At 36.5% G+C, this 25307-nt stretch overlaps 1 protein-coding gene across 2 annotated transcripts in view; it reads right to left on the reverse strand.

The window, feature by feature from the left end:
• The window catches only part of USP15 (ubiquitin specific peptidase 15), a 123572-nt gene extending 98663 nt beyond the window's left edge, over positions 1 to 24909 (reverse strand). Inside the window, exons 1-2 of one of the 2 annotated variants that reach the window (XM_004429355.3) lie at positions 24709 to 24909; positions 5908 to 6035 (exon numbers count right to left, since the gene is read on the reverse strand). In XM_004429355.3, coding sequence (XP_004429412.1) covers positions 5908 to 6035; positions 24709 to 24797 — 217 coding nt within the window. In that variant the 5' untranslated portion in view covers positions 24798 to 24909. The remainder of the gene's footprint in view (positions 1 to 5907; positions 6036 to 24708) is intronic. The other variant, XM_004429356.3, reaches the window with a different exon arrangement.
• Positions 24910 to 25307: the final 398 nt, after the last annotated feature.

A 25307-nucleotide genomic window follows, 5' to 3' on the forward strand; every position in this document is an offset into this window, starting at 1 on the left:
ATACCACTTCAAACCCATCAGGATGGTTATAATAAAAGGACAGACAATAACAAGTGTTGACAAGGATGTGGAGAAATTGGAACCCTCATATATTGCTGGTGAGAATGTAAAACGGTCTAACTATTTTGGAAAACAGTCTAACAGTTTCTCAAATAGTTAAATACAGAGTTACTATATGACCTAGTAATTCTAGGTCTAGGTATATACCCACAAGAAATGAAAATATACATCTACACAAAAATTTGTACACGAATGTTTATAGCAGCATTATTCATAATAGCCAGAGAGTGCAAATAGCCCAAATGTCTATCAATTGATGAATGGATAAATTAAATGTGTTATAGCCATACAATGGAAAATTATTCATCCATAAAAAGGAATGAAATACTGATTCATGCTACACGGATGACACTTGAAAACTGTGCTAAGCGAAAGAAGTTAATCATTAAAGGGTACATATTGTATGATTCCACTTAGATGAAATATCCACAATAGGTAAATCCATAGAGACAGAAAATAGGTTAGTGGTTGCCTAAGGCTGGGGTCTTGCGGGGGATGGGGAGTGACTGTTAAAGAGTACAAAGTTTCTTTCTGGGGTGATGAAAATGTTGTAGAATTAGATGGTGGTAATGGTTATACAACTCTGTGACTATACTAAAAACCAATGAACAGTACAATTTAAAAGGATGAATTTTGTGGTATGCAAATTCCATCTCAATTTTTTAAAAGCCGACTAGGAATGTGATCCGGAATTGTGTTGAATCTGTAGACTGCGTGGGGGAATTTAACAATATTGCGTCTTCTGATCCATTAGCATGATTTCTCTCTTTATTTAGGTTTTAATTTCTCTCAGAAACTTGTAGTTTTCAGTGTAAAGGTCTTGAGCATATTTTGTCAGGTTTATCTGTAAGTATTTTATATTTTTTGATACGACTATAAAATGTATTTTGTGTGTGTGCGTGAGGAAGATCAGCCCTGAGCTAACATCTGCCAATCCTCCTCTTTTTGCTGAGGAAGACTGGCCCTGGGCTAACATCCGTGCCCATCTTCCTCCACTTTACACAGGATGCCGCCACAGCACGGCTTGACAAGCAGTTTGCTGGCGCAAGCCTGGGATCCAAACCTGTGGAACCCCGGGCCGCCAAAGCGGAGCGCTTGCACTTTACCCGCTACAGCCCCAGGCCAGCCCCATAAAATGTATTTTCAGGGGCCGGCCCCGTGGCTTGGTGGTTGAGTGAGTGCGCTCCGCTGCTGGCGACCCGGGTTCGGATCCCGGGCTCCCACCGACGCGCTGCTTCTCCGGCCATGCTGAGGCCGCGTCCCACATACAGCAACTAGAAGGATGTGCAGCTATGACACACAACTATCTACTGGGCTTTGGGGGGAAAAAATAAATAAATAAAATCTTTAAAAAAAAAAAAAAAATGTATTTTCAAAGTTTCAATTCCTGTTAGTTCCTTGTAAGTGTACAAAAATACAATTGCTTTTTGAATAATGATCTTGTATCCTAATCTCATTTATTAATTCCAGAAGTTTTTTTTTGTAGATTATATCCAATTTTCTACATAGACATAGTTATCTATGAATAAAAGCAGATTTATTACAATCTACATGCCTTTTATTTCTTCTTCTTGCCTTACTCACTATTACCTTCGTACAATGTTGGCTTAAAGAGCTGACAGTAGATATCCTTGCCTTTTTCCTGATTTTGGAGGGAGAGCATCCAGTCTTTCACCATTGAGTATGTCACCTGTAGGTTTTTCAGATGCCCATTATGAGGTTGAGGAAATTTCCTTCTATTTTACTCTTTTATCTTACATGATATATTATCTTTTTAATATTTATTTCTATATGATACATATACCCTTTTTATTGTTGGGCTCGATTTACTAAAATTTTCTTAAGAATTTATGCATCTATGTGCATGAGGGATATTGGTGTACAGTTTTCTTTTCTTGAAATGTCTCTGTCAGACTTTGGTACCAAGGTAGTGATGGTTTCATAGTTTAAGGTGAAGCATTCTCTCCCAATTTTCTGGAAGAGTTTTTGTAGAATTGGTATTATTTCTCCCTTAAAATGTTTGGTAGAATTCACCAGTGGTACCATGTGGGTCTGATGTTTTCCTTGTGGGAAAGTTTTAAACTACAAATTCAATTTCTTTAATTGACATAGGGCTATTCAGGCCATCTATTCTTTTGGAATGTGCTTTGGTAGTTTTCATCTTTCAAGGAATTTGTCTTTTCCACCTAATTTGTTGAATATGCCATTGGCTTAAACTTCATAATATTACGTTATTGTTCTTTTATTATTTGCAGATTCTGTAATGACGTTACCTCTCTTGTTCTTGATATTGGCAATTGTGTCTTTTCTCTTTTTGTTGTGATCAAACTAGATATTTATCAATTTTATTTTCACAAAGAAGTAGTTTTTGGTTTCACTGATTTTCTCTATTTTTCTCTTTCTTTAATTTCTGTTCGGAACTTATGTCCTTTCTTCTGCTTCCTTTAGATTTAATTTGTTCTTATTTTTAGTTTCTTAAATTGGAAACCAAGGTCACTGATTTGAGACTTTTCTTTATAGGTGTTCAGGGCTATAAATTCCCCTCCACATACTATTTAGCTGCCTTCCACAAATTTTGATGTGTTTTCACTTTCATTTAGTTAAAAATACTTTCTAATTTTCCAGAGATGCCCTATGATCCAGCCATCCCACTACTGGGAATCTATCCAACGCACCTGAAATCAACAATCCAAAGAGGCTTATGCACCCCTATGTTCATTGCAGCATTATTCACCATAGCCAAGAAGTGGAAGCAACCTAAGTGTCCCTCGACTGACGACTGGATTAAGAAAATGTGGTATATATATACAATGGAATACTACTCAGCCATAAAAAAAGACAAAATCGTCCCATTTGCAACAACATGGATGGGTCTGGAGCGTATTATGTTAAGTGAAATAAGCCAGAAAGAGAAAGACAAACACTGTATGATCTCACTCATACGTGGAATATAAACCAACACATGGACAGAGAAAACTGGACTGTGGTTACCAGGGGCAGTGGGGGTGGGGGGTGGGCACAAGGGGTGAAGGGAGTCATATATATGGTGATGGACAAACAAAAATGTACAACCCAAAATTTCACAATGTTAGAAACCATTAAAACATCAATAAAAAAAAAAAATCCAGGGGGGGGAAAAAAAAATACTTTCTAATTTTCCTTTTGAGTTCTTTGATCCATGGGTTACACAGAAGTGTCTAACTTAGTTTCCAAATATTTGAAGATGTTCCAGCTATCTTTCTGTTATTAACTTCTAATTTATTCCACTGTAGTAAGAGAACATATTTTTAGGATTTAAATCCTTTTTAACTTTATTGAGACAGATTTTATGGTCCAGAATATTCTATCTAAATGTTTCATGTGCACACTTGAAAAGGATTTTCATTCTTCTATTGTTCAGTGGAATGTTCTACAAATGTCAGTTAGGTCAGGTTAGATGAGAGTGTTCAATTCTTTCACATCACTACTAATTTTCTGTCTATATGTTTTTTTTATCATTCACAGAGAAAAGAGTCTTGAAATACTCATTATATAATTGTGGATATTTTTCTATTTCTCCTTGCAGATCTATCAGTTTTTGCTTCACATATTTTGAAGTTATGCCATTGGCTGGGTATAAATTTAGGATTATTATGTCCTCTTAATGAATTATCCCAGCACATTTATGATTCTGAAGTGAACTTTTATCACTAGTAACGTCCTTTGTTCTGTCTTAATGTCTGACATTAATATAGCCACTACAGCTTTCTTTTGATTAGTGTTAGCATGTGTATTAGTTTTCTATTACTGCATAACAAATTACCATGGCGGCTTAAAACAATATCGACTTATTATCTCACAGTTTTGTGGGTCAGAAGTTCAGGTGGGCTCAACTGGGTTCCCTACTGAGGGTCTCAAAAGGCAGAAATCAAGATGTCAGACAGGCTGGTCTCCTATCTGAAGGCTCTGGGAAGAATCCACTTCTAAGCCCATTCAGGTTGTTGGCAGAATTCAGTTCCACACGGTTGCAGGTATGAAGTTCCTGTTTCCTTGCTGGCTGTGGGCCTGAGGCCTCTCTGTTCCTAGAGGATGCCTGTCTTCCTTCTCACATGGTCCCTTCCATTTTCAAACCAGCAATGATGTACTGAGTCCTTCTCATGCTCTGAATCTGACTTCTTCAGCCACAAGCCAGAGAAAACGCTCTGATTTTAAAAGGCACATGTGATTAGATTAAGCTCACTGGGATAATCTTCCTTTTGTCATATATAATCATGGGAATGACATCGCATCCTATTCACAGGTTCCACCCCCACTCAAAGGAGAGACGATTACACAAGACTGAGGGTCACTGGAGGACAGTCTTAGAATTCTGCTTACCACAACACAGCATATCTTTTTCAATCTTACTTTTAATTTACTTGTATCTGTATATTTAAAGTGTGTTTCTTGTAGACAGTATATAGTTGGGTCTTATTTTTTAATCCACTCTTACAGTCTCTACCTCTAACTGGGGTATTTATATTTAATGTGATTATTCATAGAACTGGGTTTAAATTAACCATCTTGCTATTATTGGTTTTGTATTTGTTTCATTTGTTCTTTGTTCCTTTTTCCCATTTAAAAATTTTTTGTAAACATTGCTCTTTCTCCTCATTATACATCATATTTTTCTGCTTCTTTGCATGCCAGGTAATATTTGGTTGGATCAAAGATATTATAAATTTTATCTTGTTGGATACTGGGTATTTTTGTATTCCTATAAATACTCTTGCATTTTGTTCTGAGATACAGCTAAGTTACTTGGAAATAGTTTGACACCTTCAAATTAGAACTGACAAGACGATTAATTTTGCCCTATTACAGAGGCAAAACCATTCTCAGTAGTCTACCTCGTGAATTATAAGGTTTTCCACTCTGGCTGCTGTAAACACATTATTATTGGTCCTATATGAGCCCCAATGATGGTTTTCTCTCATTCTTTTTAGTGGTTCTTTCCCTGGATGCACGTGTTGATTAACAGTCAGTTGAAGACTTGAGAGAGACTCTCTGCAGACCTCCAGGTCTCTATCTCTGTCTCTCTGTGCTGCTCATTCCTCTCGGATACTCTGCCCTGAAAACTCTGGCAGGCTTGGTCTCCCTAGACTCCAAACTCTTTCCTCAACTAAGGGAGATGGACATGCTCTCCATGAGTTTCCCCTACTGCGCTATATCTTGGAAACTCTCAAGGCAGTAAGCTGAGGCAATCACAGGGCTCACCTCATTTGTCTCCTATCTCTCGGGGATCACTGTTCTTTGTTGTCTTATGTCCAATGCTTTGAGAACCACTGTTTCACATATTTTGTCAGGGTTTTAGTTCATTCAGGTGGAAAGATAAATCCAGCCCCTGTTACTCCACCTTGGCCAGAAATGGAAGTTCTGGTACTTATATTTTATTCTCTTCAAATGTGATGAGAGGTATAGAAGAGCTGGCAAGTAGTGAGGGTTGTAGAAGATTAAAGCAAAAGTCCAAGAATGTAAACATATACCAGTGATCAACTTAAAAAAAAAAGTCATGTGTCCATTAGGAAAAGCAATATACAATACAGCATTTCCTCCAAATAATAAGATAGTGCTATCTAATTTACATTCTTCATTTAAAGGTTTAAACAATAATAAACCCTTATTATATCATAAATGAAAAACCAAACTTGTGATATAGAATAATAACTAATTATGACAGAATAATTTGAGTTCATTAGGTCAAATCTATAACAAAGAAATTTCTAATCTATCAATTTACTTACATTAACATTTTCCATATTACATATATTGACTATAACATATTGAAATGAACACATTTACAACCTGACTGAAAGAAGGAAATAATACCTTTGAGAAGTCCAGAGTTATCAATGGGTCCAGGATATACATTTTGATCTCCCATCTGGTATTTGTCCCAACTATCAAAGCCAACATATTTTTTCCACTGTTTGAACCAGCGACTATCAACTAGATACCTAAAAAAGAAAAGAAAACCAGTAAAGGAAAATATCTGAAACTATAGGAACAGCAGAAAAGCCATCTATTTTTGATATTTCATTTTATAGTAAAAGCACATGCCTAACTTCAAAGGATTATTGAGAATAACTGTAATGTCACAATATTTGGAAGAAAAATATTTCACTTGTGTAAAGTATTATTTCTATTATTCTATAAATATCTACCACTGGAGAACAAGTACTGACACGCACATTAAAAAAAAAAATCCTTAGCATTTTTTAAAAAATGCAAGTAATAGCTATTCAACAAAATATTTGTCAATTGAACAAAAATTCAAATGGTAAACGTAAGAATCAATCAAAACAAATTTTAAAATGCAATATGGTAAAATATACAGAAATAAGAAAAATGATTCTTTTGCAAAAACCTTACAAGTATAGTATGTTAATTTTATATATTTTACTATCTTTTTAGGGGTAAAGAAAGCAATTATTAAAGGTTTGCAAGATTGATTATAATAACTATAATCAAAGTTTCAAAAAAACTTAGCTTCTTTACCAACAAAAGTTAATAACAACAATATTGTCTTCAACTGTCTTCCATACAGGAGTAAAATCTGCTGGGGCAAGCAAGATTGGTTGTTGACTGATTTCAAAAGTGTGATACACCAAGCACCATAAGCATTACTGAAACTATATTCATCTTATTTTCAAATGCCTAGGATTCATTTCTCGTCAGCATGGTGACAAGTTTCCCAGCTTGTTGCTGCAAACTGTGTTAACCATCTTTGGCCATCTGCTCTTCCATATCAATTTTAGAATCAGTTTATCAAGTTTCACAAAAAAACCCAATTAAGATTTTGACTGGAAATGTGTTGAACTCATAGATTAATAATAATAATGTAATTAAAAATGTCATTTACAAAACTTACATTCAAAACTATTTGTGGAATACTATCAAAATTCTATTTATATTTACCTAAAAGGTATTTCTGAAAGATGGGGTTTTATCTCCCAAAGTACTTAATACACCTTTACAGTTACAGTGGAGGTCTGTACTGGGCAGTTTTCATCTGCTGCCATAACATTTCTAGTTCAAGTCTCTTTCCTAGATCTTGAGTGACTACTTTCTGTACAATGATACTACTATGAGAGGAGACGCTCCCATCTGATGAATATTTAACTGCTTCCAACACTACCTTCAATAGAAAAAGGACATCATATTTCTATTACAAGCCACCTATATCTCACCTGTAGAATCCTGTGGTAATGAAACATGAGGGAAGGAGAAAAAATAGGAGCATCTATTACAGAAATAATGTGTAGTTTTCTCAGGTGTTCCCACGAAAGACAATAATATTAGATGAAGTGGACAAATAAATGAAAAAATTTTATTTCAAGACATTTACATAGATTTACTGTACTCTAAAAACTCTACTCCTAATCTATGAATCTGCCAAAACCCAAGATTCTCAATCTGAACTGATAAAAGCCTAGAACAGAATCAATAGCTCACTAAGATTACAAATAAGTGAACAAAGATCTGAATTTATCCATTCTCAGCAGCACTCTTAATCCTTGGTATGCTATTAGGGTCCAGATGGGCCCAATTTGAGCCTCCGAGATTCTTTTTTGAATAGTTATAACTATTTGTAAAGACCGATATTTCATGGCTTTTATTCTTAGACCTATGAGAAAGAATAAAAGGCATGAAATATCAATCTTTACAAATAGTTATAACTTTGATTTTAGGATGAAGTCTAAAATCCTTCACATTGCCTAATAGGTCTAGCATGATCTGCTCCTACCTACCTCTCTAGCCTCTGCTGGTACCATTTTTCTTCGTGCTGAGATCTAGCTACAAGAGACTTCTTCCAGCTCCTGGACACACCATTTTCTTATGGGTCCTTCCGTCCAGAATATTTTCCTATTGCTCTCAACACCTAGTTAACTTCTATCATCTTTCAGATAGCCTAAATGTCACTTTCTCAAGGAATCTTTCCACAAGCCTCTCCCTGTTTCCTCTCAGACAGTTTGGAAAAGGAAAAACAAGATGGCAATCTCAATCTCCCAGATATCAAGACTCTTTATTAAATTGTAGAAATTACTTTTAATAATAACAAAATAACTAACATTTGAATTTTACCCTTGGGCCAGGCCCATACTTCTAAGCACTTTAATATATTGGCTCATTTTCTCTTAACTACCCAATGAGGTAGGCACTATTATAATTTCATAGGGACACAGAAATTAACTTGCCCAAGGTTACAAAGTTAGTTCCAGACCTGCAATTAAGAAAATGTGATACTGGCATCTGGAGAAGGAAAAAGACCAACGAAAACGAAAACGGCACAAAGAAACAAGAATTAGACTGATGTATATGTGGTGCTATGACATACGCCAAAAGCATCATTACAAACTAGTGAGGAAAGGGCTGGCTCAGTGGCTTAGTGGTTAAGTGCACGCGCTCCACTGCTGGCAGCAGCCCGGGTTCGGATCCTGGGCGCGTACCGACGCACCGCTTCTCCGGCCATGCTGAGGCCGCGTCCCACATACAGCAACTAGAAGGATGTGCAGCTATGACATACAACTATCTACTGGGGCTTTGGGGGAAAAATAAATAAAATTATAAAAAAAAAAACACAAACAAACTAGTAAGGAAAGATCTGGTGATGTATATGGGAAAAAATTAACTAGAGCTCTACCTCACATATGCAGTCAGGTCTACTCTAACACTTGCTTTGAAGACTTGACATGTTAAACACGTCTGATCTATTAGGGGACAGTAACACAAATTTCAGTGTATGCTTAAGCACTACTTCATCCACAAGCAGGCCCAGGACTAGAGTGAGGCAAGTGAGATGCCTAGGGACCCTAACAGGGAGTACTTCCTTAAATTGTAGGCCCTAGGTGCCTTGCTTGCTTCACCCTAGTCCAAACTCGGAAACAAACACTAGTTGAATGTAAAAAACTACCCAGCTATACTAAGCTGCAGAGGTATGCACAAAACACGCATACACTTCAAACATCTACCTAAATTCACCACATGTGTTACGAGCCATATTTTCCACATCTGCTGTTATAACTTCTCGGCAGATTGCAAATAACCTTCCACCTCTTCAAAATAACTCAGAAGCCGCAACTCTTCTGAATCTCACTTTCACAAGCAAACTTCATCTTTTTCAAAAGAAAAATGTCATATTTATTGTGGTATTTATGTATTTCTTAACAATTTACTATATGTAAAACTGTGCTACCATTTTTATTAAATATCTTTTTTTTAAATGTGTCACTGACAAAATTTTTTTGAGTGTTGTGCTGCAACCCCATTTTTCCCACATACGCCCTGTGGTTTTTATTGTATGATTTTGCATATAGCATGGTGATTTTTAGGAACACATGCTGTTACAGCAGAACTAACTGTACAAAAATAAATTATAGGGGCCGGCCCAGTGGCGCAGCGGTTATCCCAGCACACACCAATGCACCACTTGTCAAGCCACCACTTTATATGGGGTGGCGCACCATATAAAGCAGAGGAAGACGGGCATGGATGTTAGCCCAGGGCAAAAAAGAGGAGGATCGGCATCAGATGTTAGCTCAGGGCTGATCTTCCTCGCAAAATAAATAAATAAATTATAGTTGGATTAAAAACATAAATATGAAAGCAAAAGTATAATTATTTAAAAAGATATAGGATAAAATCCTTGTTACCTTAGACTATAGGAAGAGTTGAGACGAAAAGCAAAAAATCTTAAAGATAAAGGTTGACAAACTTGCCAAAGTTAAAATGAAAAGCTTTTGTTCAACAAAGACACAATCAAGAAAAGAGATAAGATACAGACTAGGGAAGATACTTACATGCATATAATCAACAAAAGATGAGAATACATGAAGAACTCCTTTAAGTTAATTTAAAAAAAAAAGAAAGAGAAAAGAAAAAAAGGGGCAATTCACAGAACAGGAAATCAGAATGGCCTCTATACATATGAGAAGATGCTCAATCTCATTAGCAACAGAAAAATACAAATTAATACCAAATCATATTATTCCCATGAAACTGGTGAACACACAGCACACGCACGTGTGTCAACAATATTAAGTGTGGAGAAGATGTATAGTAACAGGAACTCATATCCTGCCAATAGGGGTGTAAACTAGAAACTTCACTTTGGAGAATTATTTGGCAACATCTTTTAAAGATGAAGATGTGCTCACCATACAATCGTGTATTGCCATTGCTAAGTTTACCCCTACAGAAACTCTCACACATATTCACAAGAATACAACTATAAAAATATATACTACAGCATAATTTGTAAGAATGAAAAACTAGAAAAAAATCTAATACCCATTATTCATACCAAGAAATACTACACAAAAATTGAAATAAAAAATACAACTAACATGTATTAACATGGATAAATCTCAAAACTACAATGTCGAACAACAGCAAAAAACAAGCTGTAAAAGGATACATGTAATATAACACAAATATATCAAGGTAAGATAGATATGCACACAGTGCAACTACAGAAAATTTTAAAACACAACACAAATAATACAGACTATTTAAAGACTCATACATATATATTAAAAGTATAAATAAAGAGAATAATAAAAATCAATTTCAGAATGGTGGCTCCCTCTGGCAAGGGAGGGAAGGGATAGGATTAGGGAAACATATACAGGGAGATTCAACTGTATCTGTATGTTTTAGTTTTTTAAACTAAGAGGGGTGTACACAGGTGTTTTGTTATATTTCTCTTTGTACTCTTCTGTCTTCCTGAGATACTATATTAAATATGATTAATATGTTTTCTATTTAATATAGAATAGTAGTTTCTATGTTTATACATCTTCATATACACGCACAAAAATGAAGTAGAGTCAAATGTACAGACTACGAATAATGTTGAGGCCAACAAAACTGATAAAGTCAACAAATGAAATTTCAAGCATAAAAACAGGATGAAAAATATGTACAGCAAAATGTATAAAATGCATAGTTTTACTACTATTTTTGAAAGAAATTAATAATTTTATATTTATCTCACATTTGTCTTTTATATTATCTCTTCCAAAGAGATGAATTTGCATTAAATTTTAATAAAAAATTAACATAAGATTTGAAGAATTTTCTTTGGAAAAGCCTGATTTGTTTCTAAGTTTATCAAATTATGATTCTGATATATAGTAATGTATTCATTTTCAAGAAATTATTTCCTTTTGGTAACTAGAGCAACCAGTAAGCAAGCCAGAAAAGTAAAAATGATTGGGTGACATCTCATAAGAGAAGAAAAACACATCAAGTACAGAAAGTACAGATTATTACCCTTGATATCTGGGAAGATAATATAAGCAAATCAATCAAAAAATCCTAAAACTGACATACATACTGATTTTAATTTGATCAAGCTTCAGTATCAAATATTACATTAAACTATAGACTTGCAACCATCTAAAATTCATCTAAATGCTAATGTGCAAACATCTACATAGCCCAAAGTACAGAGCGGTAATTAATTGATCTGTTTATTACACAAAGCACAAAGTTTCTTGCATAAAGGAGTCTACAGCTTATAGATGAGACTGAAGGTGAAATATTTCTGAATAATAACTGAGCCATCTGGCTGTGTTCCCATATAAAAAGCTATGAAGTGAATATACCAAAATATGATCAAGGTCACTTTATTTATGGTTGAGGCCTCTGGCTGGGGCTTAATCACTGTCATTCCCCCTGTATCAGTGGATTACAAGGGATTTTATGAGACTGCCTCACACTTGGTCATTACCCATGATTCTCACACACTAGTACATCAATATGAAAATTTTTATCATAATGTTAATATTATCCGGGTTCAAAATTTACTAAAGAAAACCTCATGGAGATTAAAGATCTACGGTCTTCAATCTCTCAAGTCCTCCACAGATGACCCGCAATCCTCCAGCATGTCTCCAGTATAGCCTTCTCTATTTCCAATAATTATTTCAAACCAGGTTAAATAGACAACCTTGTTGCCTACTTTTCAAGGAAGTTAGAAGCCTCAACTTTCTGTCCAACTCCTTTGTTCCATACCTGATTCCCTTATACATCAGTGGAAGATGTAACCTTCCTTAAATCCAAGGTGAATAATTTTTGTTCCTATAGCTTTGGATCTAATTTCCTTCTGCCTCCTTGAAGACTAACTCCATTAACAGGCCCTATCCCCTTGTTTCTCCTTCTATCTTTTCTCTTGTTTTTCTTCCCACTCAGCATATAAAAAGGGCCAGTTCTTTTCCTTTTTCCCCCCACATCACCTCCCAATTCACATACTCATTTCCTCCTCTATCTACTCCCATTTTTCTGACTTGTCCTTGCAGCGAAGCTTCTCCTTCCTCAATCCTGACTTACTCTTCAACCTAGCACAATAGGTCTTCCTACCCCAAAGGCCCTCAAAAAGGTTCTCACAAAGTCACCAATCATCACCCTAACAAATCCAAAGGATCTATAATTTTATGTACCTTCTCAATCCTTTTTACATTTAACTGTGTGACTCTCCTTTTTTTGAGGGGAAGGATATTTTTTTTTTTTTTTTTTTTGGTGAGGAGGACCAGCCCTGAGCTAACATCCAATGCCAATCCTCCTCTTTTTTTTTTTTGCTGAGGAAGACTGGCCCTGGGCTAACATCCATGCCCATCTTCCTCTACTTTATATGGGATGCCGCCACAGCATGGCTCAACAAGCGGTGCGTCGGTGCGCGCCTGGGATCCGAACCGGCGAACCCTGGGCCGCCGCAGCGCAGTGCGCACACCGCTGCACCACTGGGCCGGGCCCCTCCCTTTTTTTTTTTTTTTTTAACAACCTTTTTTTCCTCTTCTTAAATGTTAGTATTTCACAGAGCTGCTCTCTAATTTCTTCTTCTCTCACTGTTCCTACTCTCCAACGATACTGTAATTCATACCAATGATTCCAAAATCTGCATCCCAGGGCCAGTCCTCAAGTTCTTGAATCATATTTCCAATTCCTACTGGTCCATGTCAACTTGTATGTTTCATAGACATTTCAACCATCATCTTCACACTTTCATATGTACTTTCATAAACATTGTCAATTATCTTCACTTTCATATGTACTCCTTCCCTAGTATTCCTTTAATAAATGATGTCATCAGTAATTTAATTTTCCAAGCCAGAAACCAGAATATTATCCTATATTTCTCTCTCACCACACAACATCTGGTAACCAAGTCTGCCCCTCTCTTCATTCTTAGCAAAGTACTTTAGTTCTGTACCTCCCATTTTTTAGTAGCATAGATTACTGCAAGAGCTGCCCAACTTGTCCCTCTGCTTTAAGTTTTCTCACTTCTAATCTGTCCTCCACTCTGCTGCCACAGACATTTTAAAAACACAGATATGATCACGTCAATCCTGTTTAAATTAAAATTCTAATATCACGTAACAGAATATAAATGTTTTATATTTATATAAAGTTTTTTGTATAAAGTGTTTTCACATTAGTCTATTGTTAGAGTAACTGTTTTTTCCTTTCTCTTTTTAGTTAGCTGATGGGGAAACCAAAACTCAGAGAGGTTATGTGACTTACCAAGGTCACACAACACTACTGAGTATGCAGGGCCTGTTTTCAGTACGCATTCTAGTTTTCAGAATCTAAAGCTCAATGCTCTTTCTACTATATTAACCTTTACTTCAAATTCCATTTATTTAACAAAGACCTAAAGATGTAACAGATGCCTAGTGAAATCATACACCATATTCCCCACTTTATGAAATAGTAGGGGTTCTCTTTATAAAGTGAAGTAGCAAAAGGGTATCAAAATGTTATTATCAAGCTATAAATAAGAACTGAAATACTTATCATGTTTTCACATCAATTAAGACTACACGAAAAAATAAACACTATCTTTCTTTTACAAGGTTTTCTAGAGTTATGGTAAACACTAAATTGTTGATGAATTTTTTTCACACCCAACCTCAATTAGTTTTCCTGATTTTTTTGAGTGTGAGGAAGATCAGCCCTGAGCGAACATCCGATGCCAAGCCTCCTCTTTTCTCCTGAGGAAGACTGGCCCTGGGCTAACATCCATGCCCATCTTCCTCTACTTTATACGGGACGCCGCCACAACACGGCTTGACAAGCAGTGTGTCGGTGTGCGCCTGGGATCCGAACCTGCGAACCTGAGGCCGCTGAAGCAGAGTGCGTGCACTTAGCTGCTGCGCCACCAGGCCGGCCCCTTTTCATGATTATTTTTGCTTATAAATTTTTTTATCTCCTGAAATCAGACCTGAGTAGATATTAATTCTAAATTTACTATAGAAAAAGTACTAGACCAAAATTCTCTTTCTGACATTCTTGCTGTGAGGAAAGTTACTCAGCACTAAAACCTTTAGATTGTTCATCTTAGAATGGAAATTCAGGGGCCGGCCCCGTGGCTTAGCGGTTAAGTGCGTGCTCTCCGCTGCCGGCGGCCCGGGTTCGGATCCCGGGTGCGCACCGAGGCACCACTCCTCCAGCCATGCTGAGGCCGCATCCCACATACAGCAACTAGAAGGATGTGCAGCTATGACAGACAACTATGTACTGGGGCTTTGGGGGAAAAATAAATAAATAAAATCTTTAAAAAAAAAAAAAAAAAAAGAATGGAAATTCATTCATCAAAAAATATTTATTGAAGATCTACTATGTATATGCTATTCCATATGATTAGGTGGTTAGCAAAATAGCCAAGGTCTCTATGTTTACAGAATTCAGAGTCCAGTGGAGAAGACAGACAGTAAGTAATTACGATATGTAGTAAAATATTGTGGTAAGTGCTGTGAAGGAAAAGAACAGGGAGCTATGAAAGCATATAAAAGGCTCTCTATTTAGACTAAAGAAAAGCCTCTTTGAAAAAGTAACATTTTAGCATATGAATAGCAATTATTTCAGGAAGAGTAAGGAAAGAAAAGCTAAGACTGAAGGAACAGCATGGGCTAGGGCCAGAACAACTCTGGGAGTTGGGTATATTGGAGGAGCTGATTAATGAGGTTGGAGTTTATGACAAGAGGAGGAGAAATGCTAGATAAGGCTGGAGAGGTAGACCAGGGCCAGACTATATAGTGCTTTTACGGTAATAAGGATTTTATGCTAAATGCAATGGAAAGCCATTGAAAGATTTTTAGCAGGAAAGACATATGATCTGATTTACATTTCATGAAGACCACTGGGAATATCTCACAGGATTGCTGGGAGGATCAAATACATGTGAAATGTTTAATAAACCCAAAACTTACTTAAAGTTATGGTATGAATACTTCAAAAAGGTCTAAACTGTATGGTGCTAAATATTCTGAAGGCATCAAGAAAGACAATTTGTATTGTGGTCTGGACAGAATAATTTTCAATGGCTGCAAAGAAGCTGGGTCAATTTTAGAACCCAAAATAAATCTGAGTCAATTTTAAGACAGTCATCAAATCAGAAAGTCGACTATAAGAACTAAAAAGGTCAGATTTTTAAAAAAATTTTTGATGCTGGTGGGAGAAAGGAGGGTTTCAAAAGTTGTTTACTGTTTTTGTACACACTAGAAGCAAATTCAAGAAAGACATATAGAGATCAATAAATGACTCAGAAATAGTCCTAGATATATATAGAAGTTTAAAATAGCAGTACAGGGAATGAGGAAATCCCAACATCCGTATTTAGGAAACCACGGAGCTAGTGAATGCGTAGTGTTTGCTTTTCTTTTTTTGATTAGTACATGTTTATGCTGACAACTTTCACATAAGCAGTTCCCACTTAACCGCCTAATACTGACATAAGTGTAATGTTGTTTATATTTTAAAAATCCTACCTTTTTCTCTGCAAAGTAGGCATAAGACAGCCATTCTTTTACAACTGAGAAAATACACACAAATTTCACCCTAATCCAATGTAGCACACATAATCTCAGAACAATATGTATAACACTTAATCTCAGAGCAATATGTATAACTATCTTGTGCAGAATTAACAGCAAAAATAATTCTGGGTGTTAATTCACTCTACGACTGATGTTCTCATTTAATGAAATACTGTTTAAACTATATTTGAGTAGTGATGGCATAAAACCATTTTTAATACCAAAGGAGTTAGTGATAGTATCTAGTATTTTAAATCATTATAAGCCAGATATTTCACTGAATTTTTTTTTAAGTACCATAAACTAAAACTCAGAATTTCATTGTTTCAGTAAAACTTCACCAAAGAAAGCTATGAAGTTCTTTCAAATAAGCCAATGGCTTGGTTAATCATCCCTTTATAACTTAATTTTTAGATTTCAAGCATTTCCAACCTATTTTCTGTTCTGTACATTAAATTCATCAGTTAGGAGAACTAATTTTTATGACCTCTTTTTACATCTAAACTAAGAGACAAGGATCCAGGAAGGAGGCCAAGTAAGACTGTGAAAGTGAAAAGAAAACCCACAGGATGGGAGAAAATTTTGCAAATCATCTATCTGATAAGGAATTCCTATCTAGAATATATAAAGAATTCTTAAAACTCAATAATAGAAAGATAACCAATTAAAAAATGGTCAAAGGATCTAGACAGACATTTAGCCAAAGAAGATTTACAAACAGCCAATAAGCATGTATGAAAGGATGTACATCATTTATTAGTTATTAAAGAAACGCAAATCAAAACCATGAGATACCACTTCACATTTCTAAGATGGCTATAATCAAAAAGACAGACAATCACAAGCACTGACAAGTGGAGAAACTGGAACTTTCACATGCTGCTGGCAGCAATGTAAAATGGTGCAGGTGGCCCAACAATCGCACTCCTACGTATATAGCCGAGAAATAAAAACTCATGTCCACACAAAGACTTGCACACAAATGTTCACAGTAGGATTATTCATAACGGCCAAAAAGTGCAAACAACTCAAACGTCCATTAACTGATGAACAGATAAATTCAATGTGGTATATCTATACAATGTAATATTATTCAGCAATAAAAAGAAATGAAGTACCGATACATACTACAACATGGATGAACCTAAAAAATACTGTCAAGTGAATGAAGCCAGACACAAAAATCACACATATTATATGATTCCATTTATATGAAACATCCAGAATAGACAAATCTATAGAACAGAAAGGATGCTTTTTAGCTTCCTAGAGAGCAGAGGGATTTGGGGAGAAATGGGGCAGGAGGAGACTGTTAATAGGTATGGAGTTTCTCTTACGGATGATAAAAATATTTCAAAACTGATTGTGGTGATGGTTGCACAACTCTGTGAATGTACCCAAATCCAGTGAATTGTACACATTAGGCGGGCAAATTGTACAATATGTAAATTATATCACAATAAAGCTGTTCTTTTTTTAAAAAAAAAAAAGTGGCAAGGCCATAGATCTGGACGGGATTATTAGGGATGATTTTACAGAGATTGGTTTCAAGCCAGGTTTTGAAGTAAGTGAAAGTCAGGAACAAGTAAAATGTACTTGAAATAATACGAATGATATGTGTAAAATTCTATAAGGCAGGAATAAGTAAATAATTTGCAGGAAATGGGAACCACCATCTGTATCAAAGCAGAGCTATATCAGTTAGAAATGAGACTGCTAAGACTAGAATCTAAACCAAGGAGACCCAGAAAATTCTATAGCTTCCTCATATGGATAAGGGATGAACATGGTGTTTTATTAAGATGAAAAAGTGTCACTTCTTGATTTTAATACTTCCAAGTATTCATCCCTCAAAATGCTGCTTCCCTAATATGAGTATGCATCTATCAGTCATAGGCAGCCAGTATAGTTTAAAATGCAGGCTTCAGAGTTGACTGCCTAGTTAGACTCTCTGATCTGCCACTGAGTGACTGTGTAACCAGGTACACTTAACTCTGTTCTTTAGTTTCTGTATCTGTAAAAAACTCTTAACATGGTAAATGAATGGTAATTTCCATAATCATAGCCATAACTATATGGTACATATAACTACTTAGCTACACCTCTCCTGAGAATCAAAAGTTTCTTCAGCCTGAAATCCATTCAAATTTACAAATATAAATTTTTCATCTATATCAAAGACAAGTCTCTTGATCAAACTGTTAAACTTTGTCAAGCTGTTAAAACACATTGCTAGATAATATAAAGCAACCCAAATTATCAGGTCTCTTTTACCACAATCATTTCACCCTTATCATTCTTAATCTTTCTGTTTTTTATTAAAGGAACTCTATGCTCTTTTCACTCAAGAAGTTAATTTTGTCTCTAATGCTCCCAGGTTTTGATTTAACTGGTTCTCTAAAACTAGAATAGCCTGGCCTCAGAGATATTACCTAACAGTAAGGAATTATCACACTAATATCCGGATCTTCTCAAAGCGAAGAGGAGAGTGGAAGGGACAGTCAGCATTCTTAGCTCTCCTCCTCATGGAGAAGAAAAAGTAGTCATTACCTTCCTTTGTGTTCTCAAAGTGTTCAAGGCATAACACTAAAAGTGTTCTAGGCATAACCAAATACAGATTAATTCTACAAAGGTTTTCTGCCTTATATCACAATCTGAGCTTCTTTACTTCTTTTTGAGGAGCCACTCTTGATCATTCCCTCAGATATGTCATTTTAATCTCTATCCAAAATTGAGGTTTCTTACTACCAGTCTTATTCCAGGTTTCTTTAGCAGTGACTTCTGTGTAAACTGAATGATAAAATTGAAAGGAACTACATTCCCTTGTTCAAAGAACAGATGGAGAAAGAATCTGGAGAAATGACTGCAGGGAGTAAATATAAGATACAGAGTATGAATTACAGTGGTTACTGAGGAAATGAAAATAAAAGGCACAAACTGAACTAACATTATTCAGGGAAGAAGAAAAAACTAGTAATTGTTGAAAAATTATATATGGGGACTAAGAAGGAATAGTTTAATGGTTTAAGGATTTAATGAAATACTGTTTGAATTACCTCTGAATAGTGACAGCATAAAACATTTTTAATACTAAGGAGATATTGATAGTATCTAGTATTTTAAATCATTATAAACCAGATATTTAAGAGCTCTGAAATTATCAAACACCTGTAAAATGAGGTAAATAAGAGCACTTACTTTCAAGTTGCACAAGTATAAAGCATTTAGAATAGTGGCTGGCATAGAGTGAGCTTTCAATACATGCTTACTAGTGGTAGTATTACACCTGCACACCACATGCAAACCAACTGATTTCTCTGAGTTCAGATTCCCTATCTATAAGAAAGGAATACAAAAACATACTTTGATCCTTATTTTGAGTATCTAATCAGATAATGCATGTAAACACCTTCATTTGTCATTCTTAACCTTCCCCTTCTCTCACTGTCAATATACCTGATGGATTCAATTCACTTTTATCAATAATTGTGGCTTATTAATGAAGTGATTCTCAAAGTTAGGAAAAGAAACATCACTCTAAACTCATGTAGTAAAATGGATATATCTAATGACTCAGATGGCAACACTGATTGTTCTTTTAGCAGGGATGCTATTCGGACTGTTAGTTTTCAGGAAGATGTTAAAGAGGTATCAATACGGTTATGTACCTTCCACTGTCTTAATTCAAATGTTGACTTTGAAAATGTAAAAGTTATTTCAAAAAAAACAGAAAAAAAATCAGCTGGTAAACATGGAACATAAAATACCAAACATTCATATTTGCATTTTCTGGGCTGAGCTGTTCCTATGGAGTCATAGTCCAAAAAAAAAAAGCCTTATGTATTTGTAGCTTACTATAAACCAACACTTTTAAAATAAGGGCAAAGTACTAAACCAAAATATCCTACAAGCTCTTACTACCTGCTTGATGTGTTATTTCTGTAAAACCATATCAGAAGGAGCCATATGGCCTCTAATAAAACCTTATGATCACCAATAAACAATTAAAATCCAAAATCTCAACAATAAGTGATCCCAGTTTCCTTTGTTTAAATGTACTTTTGGATCAAAATAACATTTATTCTACATATTCAGTTAATCACCTATTAATCTTTAAACATATTTTAATTTCCAGAAGCAAGATGTTAAAATCTTCTACATATTCTATCATATCTAAACTGAATAGTCATAAGAGACGTGTGGGATAAAATGGTAGAATTCTGCCGCTAAATATAAAATAGACTCCATTTAAAGGAAAAAATGTCCATTTTTTTCTTTTTAAAGTGCAACTACATTTTAAAATGCATCTTTAAAATAAGAGGTAGTGTAGTACAGTGATTTTTAGGGTTTGAATTAAAGCCCCAGACTGCTTGAGTTCAAATCCCAGATATACCACTGTGTGAACACCTCTCTGAGCCTAGGATTCCTATTATGTCAAATGTGAATCACAGTACATTCACATTCTAGTGCCCCAGAATAGTGGTGATGAGTAAATAAGCTAACATATGTAAGTACTTAAAACAGTACCCAGCACATAGGGTTATTAAATGTAATATAGGTCACTGTCTGACAAAGTAATTTTTTCCTATTACACTTATGTGCAAGATTAATAAGTGTCACAAAACTATTCTGTAAAAAAACCACTTATTTAATACCTTGCATGCTAATGGGAAAATGAGATGATTTAGAAAAAAATTAAGCCTGAATGTTACTAAACAGACAAATGAAATCACTGACTAAAGCTCTGCATCTTCTTGGCCAAAAAGGGCCCGTTAATCTTGGATTTACTAACAATTTAGAAGTGATTCAAAAACTTATAGAAAAGCTCAAATACAGAAAAGTTGCTTTTCTAGATTTTAAGCAACTAAAGTGTGAAAAATACGCTTTAATGTCACTATTTCTGTCCTTATTTTCACGAATTTACCAACATTAAAAAACAGTTTTGCTTTCTGGTTTCATTTCCTGCAAATGATGTAACATACACCCTGTTTTAGTGGTAAACACTTTGGCACAACTAAAATTAATTTTAACAGTAATAGTAATGTAAAAATTTCTTTAGCAAGTATATACCAAACAATTTGGAGTTCATATTGATCAATAGTGTCCCTTTACATCATTAACTGATTTGTGATTATAAGGTTATTTTCTGTTAGTGTGAATCAAAGTTGCACAGACATAAGAGGCCACATAAAACAAAGTCTCAAAGATTTCTAAGGAAAAAAGTAGGAATGGAAGGAAAGCTTTAAAACTGAAATCAGTGTCTCCTATCTAAAAAGCTCACTGATCTTATGGACTATTTCTTGGCAATTTATTGAAACAAAAACATTATACACATTTTAAATGACTCTAAATACAAATAAAAGTTACTCTCCCAAGCTACCTTAAACCTATTAGAGTTATTAGGGTTTATACAAAAATGGCACACAAAATTTAATTTGTAAAGTTACCTATGTGTTACCATTGAATATACTTGCACATAAAAATTAGTGAAAATGATTGGTAGATGAATAACATTTAATAAAAATAGGGAAACAAAGCAGTGATTTTGATGATTTGCAGTTATCCGTTTATTTACTCATAATAGGTCTATTTTAAAAGAAATCTCCAAAGAGAGTAGTCCATAACCCACAACTCGTCTTTGTAACTCATTTAACTACTATCCCCTTAAATAGGTTCCTCTATCCCTGATATACTTACATGTAATGTACTTTAAACAAATTCTCCTTTTGTCTCATCAAGAAAAAGAACCATGTTATTTGAAGATTAAGTTATCTTTCATTAATCCTAAACTAAACAATTCTAGTTCCTTGATTCTTTTTCTGTAGTTCCTAAATTCTAACAATCTTGTTCATGGTTTTCTGAATCTCTCCTTGGAGTTGAAACACAGATCAAGAAACAGCATCACGCGAGTACTGCTTTACTCTTTCTAATGGAGATCAGTGTTACTTTCATACCTCACCTTTTTAAGAGGTATAACTCTCTTGCCTCAGTTTTGACTTTTCTGTCACCATAAAATCTAGTACCAAGCATATCATAAAGTTTGTTCTTCCTCATCTCAGACTTTGTAACTTATTTTCATCTCTAGAAAGTCAGTTTGCAGCTAAAAATCATTCACTATTTACAAATAAACAGAAACTCTAATATTCATGCAGAATCAAATTTTTACCCTTGCCTAGATGTTAGAGTTAGTTACCAGAGCACTACAAGACAGTCCTTATTTGAAAAGTGCTCACAAACTAATTAACGAAATTTATTCATTTTAATGCATTTTACTATAACATTAAAACATCAGTATTAAACTTCCAAGAGTAAACTTATGGTTAACCTACCAGTTTTTTAAATAGACCAATCAGTCTTTCCAAGATGGTTTTATATATACGTGTGTATATATATATATATATATACCAAGACAATGTTCCATTTGCATATGACCCATTTCAGCTATAAAATAACAGATAGGATTTGCCAAAAGACCCAGAAATGACTAATCCAGAGACTTTTTTTAAAGACGTTAAAAAGAGAAATAACTTTTTAAAGAGTTCCAAAAACATGAGCTCAACAACCAAATTATTAAATATTTTTACCAGTTCTGTACACATGAAGACACTGTCAAATTTGTAGTTACCAAATTACTTTCCTTAAAACTCTGAATCAAACTTTTACTCTACACTATTTCTTTTTTTGACTAGTTTCACCTGCTAATTGCAAGTGGCTCACATATAAACCAAACTGGTTTCTCCAACTCACCAGTACCATCTCATTCCTGCTTTCTTTTTCCCTTTAAATAGGAGGGGAAATCAGCATGAGGGTAAAAATTTGCACATTCTGCTGTTACATAAATATCTGAGCCTCAGTTTCCTTTTCTTTAAAATGAAAGCACTGAAATCACTCAAATTTACGGACTTCCTGTATTTACTTAATCTCTAAAATAGATCTTTAAAATGATTTACAGTAACTCTGTCAAAAAGCGAAAAGACTTTCATTTGAAAAATACCAAACTTTAAAAAGTTTAATGCCGACAATACACAAATTGCTCCTATCATCCTGTAATGTCAACAACACCAATTATTACTCAGTATACCAAAAACATAACATTAGAGAGAAGCAATATCCATATAAATCATACCCAGATTTAAACTTACAGGTTTCTATTTTACGGAAATCCACATTTGTCTTTTCATGAGGTGTTAATAGGGTAGGTGAATTAGGAATTTTTAAGTGTTCTTTAACAAACAATAGGAAGCAAGAGTTGATTTCCTCTTTAACAACCCACAGGCCAACATAAACATGTGTCGTAAACGTAAATGTCATAGGAAATGTCCAATTTCCCCACAGTAACAAACATCTTAGGAACACTCCAATATGAACAATAACGATTATTAAATCATATTTTTTGCTGTAATGCAACAAGTATATGCTTACACCCTTAGAGATTTTTATCATATAAACATAGTATGCAGCCCAATGAAGTGGGGAAAAAAGTACCAAGACTTAGATCAAAATACTTCAATTCAAGTCCCAAGTCTGCCATCTACTAGCTTACTTGAAAATTATCCCAATCCCAGGGCATTTTTCTAGAAGTAAATGGTGGTGATAAGAAGGTACCTAAATTCTAATGTGATAAATAGAAAAATCTTTTAGAATACTTCACTGAATGTAGATAAAACCCCTATAATGAAATTATTATTGTCCATTTCATAGATGAAGATACCGAGGTGCAATGATTTAAATTAACTTTCCTCAAAGTCATACTGCAAGTTAAGCGGTGGAACGGTGGCCTGACTCAGGTCTAAGTCTTATGCTCCCTCCACCAAGCCATACTGGAGTACATGATAAAATACTGTAAACTATATACCCCTGTTACGGTGACACTGGGAAGGGAAAATAATTTTTACTATAACAAAGAGGCACATTATCTTTCCTAATAGAGCACCTTCCCTTTATGTTACATATTCACACATCGAAGTTATACTGGATACCACTTGATACGGCCGACAAATATTAAAATCTCCACATATCTCCTTCAGTATTTTAAGTATATCCTTTGGTACTCTACAAGTTTGAATACTGGCAAGAGACTTAAGCCTCAAGCGGACTTATCTACTTTTTGCAGGCCTACGTTATCCCTCAAACAGGAGGGAAGGACTGCACTTGTAGGAGAAACGCTACCGGTTTCTCTCGAGCCTCCACTAAAGCACAAGACCACGTGGTATCGCTCAGCAGCCCGAGGTTCCCTACTCCTCTCCCTCCTTTTGACAAGGAACTGGAAACTAGGATTTCTTTCCCTGAAGTGGCGCCCTGACACATGCCACCTGTGTAGTACGAGCCGCAAACATCCTGCAGCCTGCCTCCCGGAAGAATACAAGAATCCGAATAACAGGGAAGCTGGATGCCGACGAGGCCGGCAAAGGAAACGACTGGAGGAGCGAAGCCGGTGAGCCCGTGACCCGCCGCGGCACCGGGACCTGTCAAACCCTGAGGGACTCACGCCGAGCGGCTGGAGCCCATCGTCCGGGAAGGCCCGGGGTGGGAGCGGCACTCCGGAGGAAGGAGGACGGGGAGAACCGCAGGAGCCGCCGCCGCCGCTCCCCGCAAGCCTCTCAGCACGCCCCGACAGGCCACCAACCCCGGGCCTCATCTCGAGTCCAATCTTTGCCCCCACATTTCGGGAGTGGCCAAAATCCTGCTGCCCAGAGCGGCCGCCGCCGGACCTGCCCGCACCTGTCACCAGCGAAAGACACCAGCCCGCAGTTCCCGCCCTGCTCCCCACCATCCTCGGGCCATCGCGGCCACCTCAGCCCCTTTCCCTCACCAGGTGTCCCCTTTCCGGAGCGAGGTTTTGAGCAGAGCCGCGATGTCAGACCTCTGGATGTCCAGATCCGCCGCTCCGCCTTCCGCCATCTTCTTCCACTAGCGGCAGCGGAGGCGGCGGCGACGGCGGCGGCACGCCCCAGAGCATTGTGGGAATGGCGTCCCGCGGCCCCGCCCAGCCGGCAGGTCGAAACCAAAAGAGCCGGAAGGTGGGGGGTGCGCCTCGGCACAAGAGTCGGCCCCGGGGCGGGCTGAGCGCGCTGCTGTGGTCTGCTGCCCCCCACCGGCCCCCGCCCGTCCAGCAGCTCGCCTCGGCCTCCTCGGCCCGGCCCGCCCGGCGCTAACTCTCCGCCGTGGGGCCCCGGTCCGCTCCCGCTCGAGCGGTGCTACCGCCCCGTCCGTCCTCGACTTCTGCCTCCCCTCCCTCTTTCCCACAGACGCCCGAACGCCCTTATTTGCGCATTCACTCACGCTCACGGTGGGTGGGGCGGGGGCGTGGGGACGCTAGGACATGGCAGAACATTTCGACAGCTCCGTGACTCTGGGCTTTTCGTGCGAGCTCGCTGAATCTTGGCCCAAACAAAGAACGATCCGAAACCG

Source organism: Ceratotherium simum, chromosome 17 (assembly GCF_057802395.1).
Source record: "Ceratotherium simum simum isolate JZ-2026a chromosome 17, ASM5780239v1, whole genome shotgun sequence".
Lineage (NCBI taxonomy): Eukaryota > Metazoa > Chordata > Mammalia > Perissodactyla > Rhinocerotidae > Ceratotherium > Ceratotherium simum.